General features: G+C 39.2%; 1 protein-coding gene across 1 annotated transcript in view; it reads left to right on the top strand.

Annotated features, from left to right (window-relative positions):
- Window positions 1-13,216, top strand: part of LOC111267101 (uncharacterized) — a 28,237-nt gene that overhangs the window by 11,263 nt on the left and 3,758 nt on the right. The window contains exons 3-4 of the mRNA XM_086971193.1: window positions 7,764-7,855; window positions 10,932-11,023. Coding sequence (XP_086827319.1) covers window positions 7,764-7,855; window positions 10,932-11,023 — 184 coding nt within the window. The remainder of the gene's footprint in view (window positions 1-7,763; window positions 7,856-10,931; window positions 11,024-13,216) is intronic.

Raw genomic sequence — 13,216 nt, 5'->3', positions numbered from 1 at the left:
ATATATACATATGTGTAAAAAGAATGTATATATGCATGATCGGATAATCAAAACAGACTGATTATTGCTACAGTAAGTAGCTCGTTAGTTATCCTTTTTTTTTGTTTAAGTATGACGATTTTTGGGGACTACTATGATCAGTGCATTATTAAACTATCAAGCAATGAGCTTGACGATTGAGCTGGAAAAAAACCCTACTAAATTAAGAGACCGTCGTAGTCGCCGATAATAAGAGGGCAGGAGGTAGGTGTTCTTTTCTACATCAGATGCAAAAGAACGAGATTTTCGGTATCGTGGGGAATACAGGGGTCGAATAGAGCCTTAATTAACACGGTCGTTTTACACCGTTCTGCATCGTCAGCCATGCCCACGGTAGTAGTGACTCATTCAGTCGTTATTTATTATCAATTAGGAGGCTTCATTAAAAACAACTGAAGCTTCATCAGTCTGTTTAGCGGAGATACGTTGTCGTCAGTGTGTACCAGGCATTCATATGAGCAATACATCTTAAAGCGTACTGTATAAATATTTGTTTAATACTGATTGAGTGTATAAATCAATTGTATGGGGCGTGTCGTTTCTTCACATATGGTATATCGAATTTTCTCTAAATAATAGTTGGATAATATAAGAGAAAAACAGAGTGACTGGGAGCTGGAAGCACGATTGCAGACAGAATTACTAGATTCTTCTTACGCCTTGAACAGTAACAGCTAAGACTATAATCGTTTTTGTTTGATACCAGAATTTAGGAGCGTTTGTCTGTGTTAAAATAAGCCGCGTTCCAATTTCGCACCATCTGACATGTTAAGAAATCCAACTGGCTTTAGATCGTGCTCGATTTATTTTTGGTTTCATTAAATCACTACACAGCAGGCAGTACGATAATCTCGCGTGGTAAAGTATCGACAAAACAAAAAACTGAATAAATCAAAATGCTACAAAGGACTTATGTGTGTCTATCAGAGACGAAGCAGGAAAGCTTTTATTGGATTATGTAAACATTTTGGTTGGGCAATTCAGGGTTCATTACAGAAATGCAAGTGTGTTTTAATACAATTCTGGAAAACGTTTCAAGTATTCTGGTGTCCACTAGGACGAGGTTTACTCTGAAGACATTATTTTTGATGATGACAACAACAACTTGAAGACGATGACGTCGGATCGCAAAAATTTATGTCTAATTTCCTCTCTATGACAGTTTAAAAAATAAGAAGCATAGAACGACATATATTATGTATACTGTTCTGTATTTTTATTTATGTGAAAATATTAATTAATTTTGTCAATAGAGTTAAGCTTCGTGTATAATTACGATGCAATTATACATTATACATGCATTGCATACAAAGAAAAATTGCGAGTTGTCTGTTTCAGTCGTCTCACACATGGTCGCTTGATAGTGCGACAAATACAATCACGTAACGTTAGTAAAGCAAGCTAGCAAAACGAGCTAGAAGTTATTTCTGTCTCCTTATTGACGAAAGGACAATTCGCTGAGGCAGTATTGTGTAGCCATTATGCTCCTTGCTTTGGTTTTGAACCACTCTATTATGTGTTCGTTCCTAATAAGGCATCCCTATGGTCTTAGAATTTCCGCTGCTCGGTTCTCGGGTTCCGAAAATTTTAAGATCTACAAACAACGTCGAAATTTTTTTAACTTTAGGCGAAATTATCTGTCTATTTTGAGTCGTTTCTTTACGAAGCTTCTATAAGGGGTCGATGGCGGTACGCGTCTTTTCATGTAGGATAAAGTTTATTCATGTAAGTTTGATAGAAACACCACATTCGGGGATTATGCTAGAAATAAACATACGTGGACTGATTTTAAAGAAATTAGTAATTTGGCAGTCATCCACAACGGATGACGCCTACGATATCGGATGTAACAGTTACGTCTTCGTAAAAGCAAAATGTAGAAAAATGGAGAACGAACGAAGTTTTACAAAATGCAGAACTTTCCTAAGCAGTTGAATGATGAGTATTCTGCAGTGCGAAGATTAACGAGTAGAAGTGCTGTGCGAGTTAGCTAACCCCCGTATATCTCCATTGTAACTTACTGCAAACCAGTGTGTTGACCTGCGTTGCAGAATATCGTTTTGCATTTTTTGGCCTAACTGCACACCTTTCCGCCTAGTCCTATCATATAACCGCTTTGTCGATCTTGATTCTAATCAGTGTATACTTATAGACTGCATTAATATCCACCGCTAAATATCCTTCGAGAACTGCGATACAATCAATAGTCATGCAGGCGTTAACTCAGGACGGAGATTCGTGGCTATATGGGTTGCGTCAGTCGTTTCCATTCCCAACGTCTTCTTTGACTATCGACACGGTGTTTACAGTTTAGCCTTATTGTATACATATAACATATAAGGAAATCAATGGGTTCGTACTGGAATTGTAAAAAGGATCGAGAAGTAGGCGATGGCCCAATGAAGAGTATGGGAAAGAATGATGTCACTGGCTGAATAGTCGACGGTTTAAAGGTTTTCCGCGTGTGAAGCCGCGTACAACAAGCTGCAACACAAATATTTACAAGAATGTCTGCCTATTCAAGGTTTTCGTTGGATTCAGACAGTTTCTGACTTGATCTTCGCCGGAGTACTGTGATGAATTTTACCCAAGATTGTTGATATCACTTGTTGGTAATTTATTAACTCATAAAGAACTATAAGGCTGACTTTAGTTCTAACTATAAAGTGAAATTTAATATTATATTAGGATTTAGGGACAATATAGAGGACCATTGATTTTTTGTTCAGATCTATGGAACCACATGATTCCTTTTACAAACAAGCATTACTTTTACGTAAGGCTTTTACGTAAGGCTTATATATATATGATTCAATTCACCTATTATTGTAGGCATTTGTATGGCACAGTTAATGCTGGATTTTCTAGCATTCGAAGCATCTTTAACAAGATAATAATTTAATAAAAGGTGACATATTCGTTCCAAATATTTACCTGAGCTCGTCAGGTGTAGAAGGAGATCCAAAAGAAAGAAAACTGTTGGTCGAGTCAAGGGAATCATGTAGTTAAGTTGTTTCATTATTTTTACAGTCGTCAAGCTCTTCTCACCAGTTACTCTCTTTTTCTCCCTCATTTTTCCTTCTGCGGTCATGTTCACAAATGGCCTGACGATAAGCATAAGATAACCTATAAACTTCAGTGGCAAAGTTGTGGCTTTTCGAAGCCGTTAAATGGCCCATTAGGACGCTGAAAGCATGTGCGGGACGCTGTGGTTTTAACCAAATAAACGAGAAACTCATTCATTGCGTGCTAGTTCGTTGTTGAGGCATTATATGTAAAAATTTAACTGTGCCGTTGTCGCTTGATGCTTCGGTACTTTAAAAATCTAGCTGGTGGCCTGATTTGAAATGGAAGGGCCTTGCGAGACTTGAAGTTTAACCGAGTCGACTGGACAAATGCCTCAGGTTTTCCGTTCAGCACTATCATTAAGCATTCTTATGAAAATCTGGGTACGTCGGGGTTTCGAACGCACGTTACCTCACGTACTCGTAAGTCTAGCAGAGAAACATGTCAGCATATAACGGAAACAAGCGAATTTGATTAAGACTGGCAAGAATCTGCATTGTGCATAAGACCTATCACCAAACAGTAAACATACATCGTCCTCAAGTAGCTAGTGTGAGATACGTGCTGTACATAATTATGTCGTCTGAATGAAATACAAGCCAATATCGCTAGCAGCTACAATATTGGAACAGCTGATGTAGCATTACGCCTGGAGGCCGAATGATCACGTGATGCATTAGCTCTATTATGAATAGCAGGATAGTTGGGACTGAATTTGAATGCTTCATGGAGCGATAATAGTGACAATAAACGTTGGTTCACGCTTACATAACTACAGGCCACTGCTGTTGTCCTGGGCTGTATGCAACAGCAGCCTAATGAGCACGGCGTTTGAGTTGGTCCAAAGGTCCATTTTCGGTGAGCAAAGAAGGGAATGCATCAGAGTATGTATACTGTAGTTTTTCGTCGCGTTGCTAACTGTTGAGTTTCGTTTTTCGAGGGAGCGCTAGTCGTTTGAACTTAATGGTTATAGTAACTTACTTTGGGTTCGCGATGACCGTGTCTCGTCATTCTGTCCATCCATTGACGCCAAATAGCGTGTTTTTGTAAGTTTGGAACGTTTGCAGCTCTGCTCTGTTTTGACAAGATCTTGTCCGACGACTTTTAAGTATAGCTCCCTAAAACATTGCGAATATTGGGAATTATAGGAGATCATGCACATGATAGGCTTTTCTGGTGTACAGCCTTGCGTTTTATCTCATTGGTACATGAAAGTTCAGCACATTCAAACACTGTTGACCACATATAATTCGACGATAAAGAAACCAGTAATAATGTCCACGGGGATGTTCTTCCGGTCTTTATGGTGAGCGCATTGCTCCTACACTCGGTTCGGAACTGTCCTTCTTCACCATCATCGTCATTAAATCGCATCATAACCCATTTTTTTTTTTGTTTATTGCCTTAAATTGCAGAGTCGTTCTTCCGAACGTTTTACTCACCGTTCCAATACGTAGCGCGTTAACACACGCTCTTCTTTTTCTATATGAGCTTGTGCTGCAGTTGGAAAATGTTTGTATGTTTCAGTTGTTAAAAGCAGCAGCGGCAGCGGTGGCGACGGCGGTCCTGTTGTTTTGTATCATTTCTGCGCTTAAGAATAGTACAACCGCCAAAGCAGACGCTGGCCCTATTTCGTTGCTGAGCAGATGGAGGCACGCTGTAGGGAATTGGAATCTTCGTGCGTGGCTTAAGTTGACACGGTAGCAACTGTGTGACTGGTGGTAATTGTTAGTATTCGTATATATATTGACTAAAAGAACAGAGCGACAAGCACGGGCAAAAGCAGGCCACCATAAGGAAGCCAATGAAGGAACATTCATCAACAGCCAACAAGAAGACGGTTGTCGAAAAGCCTATCATGTCCTACGTGTGTTTTACAGAACCAGATAATCGGCACGCCGAAATAAGTAGGTCAATCCAACCGGTTGACTGCACAAGGAGCAAACAAATATGCGAACCTGCTACACTATTTGGCCAAATATTATTCTTTGTAGTCACTAAACAATATACAAAAAAAACCTGTATTTGCTTTTCTTCTTGTTCATCTTTAATAAGTTCTGCGTTTTGAATTCCGGAAATGAAAACAGCTACACCAAATGTAAGCGGAATTCACAGATAAATCATAGATTAGTTTGAAGGCGTGGACTTTTATTATTATTATCATCCAGGTATCAGCATGAAGTAAGGGCCGCTATACATTTTTTAACTGAGTTTCTATATATGAAGCCGAAGTGCGTTCACGAATTGTGGTTCGACATAAACCTAAAGACATAACTTTGAAGTTTCTTATAGAAACACAGTTTTTGGTTCTTTATATAGAATCCCCAATTCCGCTCTTTTAATTGCTCTGCGGCATTTCTCGAACTGACTCGGCAGCCTTCGACCGCTTTCGCTGGTCGCTCTTCTGGTCTCACTGCTGCTGTCACTATCAGCTTTAAATTATGACCACCACTGTTGTAAGTTGTTATTGGCAACGCTCAATAGCAACTTTAATTAGGTTACTATTAGTGTTCTCATTGAAGGAACGGAACGCCGCACGCAAATGCACTCCCACATGAACGCGCTCTTATGGTTGTTCATTGTCCTGCCTTCTTTCCGTTCGTCTGTGTGTCGTCAAACGTTCATGGCTCCTGACAAGGAGAAACGCTTTGGTGCTGAGCGCCACTTGCGCTGCTAGCCAACTGCTCCACCGTGATGGCCGTTGTAAGTATTTTTAATCATAACGATGATGAGATCGGGTTATGAAGTCCGAAGACGTTCAAAGCACAAAGCTCTATCGCTGTGGTGCCTCCAGACAACTGTGCAAAACAAAGTCGTGCACAATCATGTTTTATTGGAATGATCGCCCACAGCAACCTACTTCCAACCTACAAGGGGTGAAATTCTTGGAGGTACCGATTTTTTGAGACGTAATTTTTCAAGAAGAAAAATATCAGCGAATAAAGATATACTTTGAAAGTGCGTTCTATTTATTTGCATAAGGAACTAAGGTAATATCTCTATTTTGCATTTGAGCCATGTATAAGACGAAGCAAATGATCTTGCTGTGCTCCTATCCTATATAGTCCAAATGGAGACATAAGGTTTCCTTAAATTAATTGAGTCGCGCTTTTCCAATAGCTGTCGTCGATTGGCCAGACCGAAGACCTTTTCAGTTTTGTGTCGGATTACTCATGGTTGATTGAAAGTTCTTACATCACTTATGTCATCACTTACATCAGTGATGCTTTGTACACGCTATCGTCTGAATAATAACATAAAATGTTTTGCAACCGTTGTCTCTTTAAATCAGTTCGGTTTGCCATAAGATTAATAGCAAAAGAAAGACTTGCCGTTGTCGAAGGGCGGAGAATATATTATAATTAGCGTGCTAATTCTTGTTTATATAGTTAGACATAAATTGGTATATTTAGCCTTCGTATGAAACGATGATTCTACATTGAAGGTTAGATTTAGTTGAGTAATTGTTTCTTCTTTGGGAATAGAAGACATATTTGATCAGAGCCACAAGGTGAAAACCACTCAAGGTCGAATTAGGACATGTTCTTTTCATAGGCTGGTAACTAATTAATGCCCGCCTGCCAGTCATTACTTTTACCGCTATTAAATTTTTGATTTTGTCTAAGTTAGATTGTTGAAAAGATTATCTTAGGCTTATCTCAGTTTAATTTTTAATTCTGTTGTTTGGCAGAAAGCTAATGACGATACAAAGCCATCAGTTCGAAAAATGTGTTATGGAAGGAAAAAGTACGTCTAAAAAAGACGAGTGGCGGCGTACCGAAAGATCATCGATTTTCTTGCATAGACAGGACCATATACCTGTCCTGACCATAAGACCTAGTCTTGAATTGATAACGAAATGTTCAGTCTACGGCTTGCAGTTACTGTCATCACACCGCGGCTATATATGCGCCATACGATAGATGTTATACCGGAATGCGTAAGGGCTTCTTTTCATTAGATGCCTCTTTCTTATCGTACCGTCTTTTGGGCAACAGAGCCGAAGACAAGTCTACTATATGACTTCAGCATTACGTAAATGCGCTGGTCTTCTGTTGAAATTACTATTGAAAATAATTGAAGCAAGATCACTTTCGAATCGATTCGTCAGTAGAATAGACAGGACGTTACCAATTGACGGTCAGCTGGCTTTAGTTGGCAAAATGCCGGTAAGCACCTAAAATTGGCTCCCGTCTATGAATAGGCGCCGATATCGTTCGGGTACACAGATCGCCACATAGCCTTTACACACACACATACGTTCGCTAACTTTATATATGGCGATAGTTGGTGTGACGACGAAGCGTTTCCATTGTTTAACGGGGGTAATGATGGTTGACTATCGTGCCTTCGCAGGTGCACGCCGCTATTCAAGTAGATATTACAATAGCAGTGGTAACAATTCCAATAACAGTAATAGCGTGGCAAGCTTGACAAAATCACTGTCGTCCACGTACATTAACAGACACTATTAAAACTGGAACTGTTCATTTGTGCCGACTCTTTATAAAAACTGTAATTAATAAGACCACTAATGGATATTTGCATTTATAATATTAGTCGGCGCTCCCTGCTACGCTTCTCATGTAAGTTAGTATCTATATCACAATTGAAGGCAGCGACTCGGATAACGCCTCGTGTTTGTTTTTGCCTTCCAGCGTTATCTCGTCTGTACGAGATGCAGGAGAAGCCCAATGACCCACTAGCGTACATTGCGGAACGTCTGCAGCAGTGTCTCGAAAGCGGCAAGGTAAGTGATTATCGGTAAATAGGAACCAAATCCCCCAAAAAGAAAAGATACTTCTGTTCAGTTAACGAACACATATACCACTTTATGATAAAAGTTTGCTTAATTTATTTAGCTATTTGCTTACTGTGAAGTTATATAGTAAACTGTATTGCGATGATAATTTTACATGCTCGTTAAAAACGCTGGTAAAACATTTTGACACGCAAAATTACATAATAATGAGTACAAAAAAGAAAAAACAACGATTTCAAGTTGATTTTTAGGGCCTTAAACTAAAGTTCATCACTATCGGAGATGGATTTGCCTGTATCTCTTTTATTGATTGAGCGCTTCTGAAGATTCTGTGCGGCGTAAACAAGCAGTTTCTGTGGGCTTTAAAGATTAAATGCGTAGCTTTCGCTGCTCATTGAAGTAAAGTAAAACTCCTAGCTGGTTCTGGAGGTTCTTCTCTGTGTACCAGTGAAAGCAAAAAACTATCATCGGAGGCCCCAAACAGGGCAGTTTTGACGATCTGAAACTTCAAGGTGCAGTGTCCGTTATCCTCGCCGTATTTTAATAAAATCTTGCAGTCTTAATATAAATTTGATCATACTGGTGGCTTCAAGAGCAATAACGAGAAATTTTAGTCCGTGCAGGGCTTCTCGCAAGTGACGCTTAACTCTAGTGAATTGAGTGTTCCCTAGCTTTCAGCTAAAATTTCCCATTATCTATGTTGCAACAGGTTTTAGGAAACAACTATAAACAAACAGAGAATTAGAGGGCAAACCAATGTTGCGTCGATGAACTATAAGTGATACGCAGAGCTGGTTTTGGATGCTCACGGACACAATATGCTTGGTGGCATTAGTGGCAATGGCTGAATGATCCAATCGATTGCTGAGTTTTATCAGCGTCCATGTTCGAGATTGGGTGCCGGTCAATGTCTTTCGGATTTTATGTTCGAAATGACGCCAAATTCGTTATACAGAGACAAGACACAGCTGACGTAACGATCAGTTGATTGTCTATCTATGTAGCTTGAAATCTAGTAACGTGTTCTAATAGATTACTATGTATGGGGTGAAATCGTCCTGTTGATGCAACGGAACACGAAACAACTTTTTTTTTACAACTAAACATTAGAAAAAATAATTAGTGTCGAAAATAGGATAGTTTAGACGTTTTCTTTCAACGTGAACGATCAAACGCAGCAAGGAGAAAAAAAAAAGCAGCAGGTTTGATCGTACTTTCGAACGTAATATCAAAAGTCTCATTCCTCCTCATCCAAAAATCTTTCAGAGGTGTACCTAAACTAGACTCTAACGCTATTCGTTCTCTAGTTAATCATCTCTGAGGACCTCTGGCGGCTCAACTGAGCATTCTTACGAGACCTAACTCAGATACAAGAGATCTTACTGATTTCATTAAAATCGTTCTCTATGCGAGACGTTTGGCATTTCTCAACTAATTATCACTCCTCTGGCTTTTTAACGGCGCTTATTTTCAAAAGATCAGTTGTCAGTGCAAAATATGTGTAAGTTGTATGCATTTGTTTTTGTCAATTATTCTCGCTGAAACTCCTCACTCACGATGATTTTAATCGCTTTCTTAATTTAAAGTTTGACCTTTTAGGTAGCTTGAGATAAAATCGCTACCGTCGGTAGACATTTTCGCCCGCGAAAATACGGGACCCTTTTGTATTGTGTTTTTCTTTGTCGAAATTAAGCGTATCAACTGGAACTGTGATTCAGAAAAATTCTGCATTAGATAAATGTATGCCTTGTTTTTTTTTTATTTTCTCTATCTTACTTTTCGTTGTCCATTATTTTCGATAAAAAATTTAGCAGCCTCTGACCATAACTGTTCATACTGTTTATATCTTGTAAAAGGACAACTCACATGTGTCCGGTATGTATGCAGCAGTACACAGAGGTTGAAAAGGGCCGACCTTCAATTGAAAATAGCATAAAACCTTCTACCGCTGGCTATAATCTACACCAGAGAGAAATAATTACCAGATCATGCGACATGAACCGCTTAATAGTCGCTTTTCGGCTAAATAATAGCGCCCAGTATTTTCTATATAAACCAGAGCCCGTTATTCCACCGAGGGTGACGTCGCACCTCGTTTGACTAAAATATTGAACGACATTAGCTAAACATTTGTTAAATATTATGTCAGACATCGTTAGGTTTATGGTGAGTTGTATAGGTCATTTCGATAATCTGAAAAAGCGAACTTTGATATCTCTCTGTTAAGTCTGCCTCGCAGGACTATCTTTCATTTCCTCCTCGTCCGTCGAATATTTCATCAGATAGAAAACTGAAAAAAGCTCTGAGAAACGAGATGAGTTATGGAACTTAGCAGACTCGCCATCACACGTCCGACTGTTAACGGCCACAATGAAAGCGCCTGCCTACACTACTTGCGGAAGCCTGTCTAGCATTAAGATGATTTCAGGATTCTGGTACAAATGAAAAAATTTCATTAGCGTTCGGGATTGGCATGGCAGTGACTCGACGCTCCAGAAGCCGTTGAAAACTTTCGACTATTAGAAGTGGAATACTTTGTAGCAGTGTTTTTTTTTGCAAGTCATGTTCACATAAATCAAAAGATTCTCCTACGTTCACTCAAAAGTTCGATCTTCAAATATACGAAATAATAATTTGATAGAACGCGTTTAAAGTAGTGACTTCTACGATTTGAAACAGAACATCTAATCGATTTCAGTACACAGTCGTAAGTTTATAGGTTATTCTCTAACTTTTTGTTGCCCTTACCTCTGTAGAGTATTTTTGCGCTACATAAACAATGTGACGTTTTTAGATCGAGGGTCAGAAACGAATTTCCATACCTACTTTGTGGGGAGTGTAATGATTTTGATAACAGTAATATATCAGAATCGTTCGCGTCTTTATTGCTATAGAGCTGCTATACGGTCAAGTTAATTAGGTTTTAGGGGACTGGACGAATCTCAGTTCACAATTCTCGTACCCAATACATTTGGTACAAACTATACCTAGCATATTTTACGTCATTACCAACGTTTATTCAAATTAACTTTTTCTTGTTTCGTTACTCTGCCGAAATTTCTAGTTGGAAGAAGCAAAAGAAGTGACGCCTTCAAAACCAAACGGCGCCCCGACATCATTGGCCGGAGGAGTTGCGGTCAAACTCATCGAAGATGGGTACGATTCGCCCAAGCAGAACAGCGGCATCGGTCACCAGGCTATTTCGCCAAGCCATTCGACCAGCGGCTGATGAATAGATAGCGCTAGAAACTAATCTCATACAGAACTCCTGCATATCACATGTCCCACTATCCCCTAATAATAATTAGAACATTTGCAATATGCTCCGATTAGCATTTCAGCGAAGGCATTACTTCGGCTCTTGATGAGCAGCAAACTCTAATATTTGCCCAAATTACCCGTCGCTTGTACACACATTTGTCCTTATTTCCTCTTACCCGAAACTAACACCCCCTTGTGGGAGTAACACCAACAGGGTACCTAGTCCGATTATATGGATAAGTTATGCGCATTATGAATGTTTTTACACCAGAAGCGGTGAAAGAAAGAAACGTTGATATGCGACAAGAGGGGCTACATAAATCGTCTGTTGGGGACTTCGTCGACTCAATACAGATCCGGTGCGCTTGACCGGAAGACAGTATTTACCAGAACACAAACGCGGACCAGGCAAGGTGTAACTGGCTGATTTGATCGGTGCGAGACTAAATTCTTGTACAACTTTTGGTAACTTAAAGTAATTCTCTACTGCTGAAGGTCGCCCGTACGTTTCAATGTTTACATATGTTTTGTGCCAAACATGAGCTTCTGCTCACATTGATGAAATGGCATTATTGAATCTTATTTATAGCCACACATATATATTGCAAATAAGATTGATGACAAGGTTCAAGAAGCGGATCGCTTTGCTTTGTTCTTTAGTTCTGACAAGGGTCGCGAAAGCATCTGTTTGTATGATGTGTCACAATGATTGTACAAAACATGTTACAGTCGCCAATGTACTTTTAGGGTTCATTTATTGATCTGTGCTTCATCGCACATGAACAATACATTAGAAATCGTGTAAAACATAAGTTTATACTAAACGTCTGTCCTTAGCGTAGGGTGAGTCGATGGCAGCTGACGGATAAGACAAGTGAGGAGAGGGATCCACAGGCTAGCAAATCTATACTATTTTAGTTACGTGGATTAATCAAATGGTTACGGGTAGAGATTAGGATTTACGCGTTCGTCCTGCTTAATTGCGTTAAATTGTACAGGTACCTGTCGAACTTTTGGAATAAAATGGCCTGACTTTGATGGTTAGTATGTTATTTGCCGTTCTGCCCCTCGTTATTTAATAAGACATACGCGTTCCTGTGTGTGTATTCGTCCTTGTATGTGGCTGTTTGTATGCTTGTGCATGTCAATGGGCGCGAACGGGGATTCATTTCGTTCCACTGACACAGATTGGCATACGATTGATACTCAATTGCTTTGAAGAATGTTCTTCGTAAAAGTACAAAGAAAAATTAATTATGCAGAGAAATAAAAAAAAGCACTGAAGAAGTTACTGAAACTAAAATAACTGAGGTTTCTACTATAGTTAGGGTATATGTATATAAAAAGTCACGTCAGTATTACATACGATTGTGCCACGGCCGCGGCGGAACTGCTGCGGTGATAAGGCTCCATAGAATAAAAGGTGTGCGAACCGTGCATGAGCAACGATGGCTCTGAGTTTAACAATTGGTCATTGGCACATAATCGTTTGTACAGGTATACGATTCTGCCATACTTGGCTTATCTCATCTACATATACATAACGATACAGACAAACATATACATATCATAGCCGTCTGTGAATAAATGCATTTAGGTATTGAATATTTTTTTTTCTTTAATGTGTACTAATTAAAGTTTGCGTTGTGCTCACAAATGTTCTTCCGTGTTTTAATTTGTTCTCGTTTCCGCACTCTTAACTATGCTTCAAAGGTGAAACACATTCTAGTATTTATCGTTAAGACGTTGTTTAAGTACACAGGACGAGTACATGGCCCGCTCAAATCAACAACCTTAAGCCATTACATGTACATCATTTTTAATAGTGATAGTAGTGATATGTTAAAGCAAATTATTCGTATATATTTTTTTTTTTTAGCTGGAGTGTGAAATTTACCTATGACAAGCAGTTTCTGATGATTTTACGTTGCTTTCATTATTCTTTTACGTGAGGTTTGGCTTTCATTCGTTTCAACTATGACGGTAGGTTACTGTTTCATTCGTAATCGTTGTTTATTTAATATTTGTTGACGGATTCGATTGCTACGTTTATAATTATTCGCCCACCCACCCACCCACCCACCCACC

The sequence above is a fragment of the Varroa jacobsoni genome, unplaced genomic scaffold (genome assembly GCF_002532875.2).
Source record: "Varroa jacobsoni isolate VJ856 unplaced genomic scaffold, vjacob_1.0 scaffold_1146, whole genome shotgun sequence".
NCBI lineage: Eukaryota > Metazoa > Arthropoda > Arachnida > Mesostigmata > Varroidae > Varroa > Varroa jacobsoni.
This window is presented reverse-complemented; position numbering and strand designations above follow the sequence as displayed.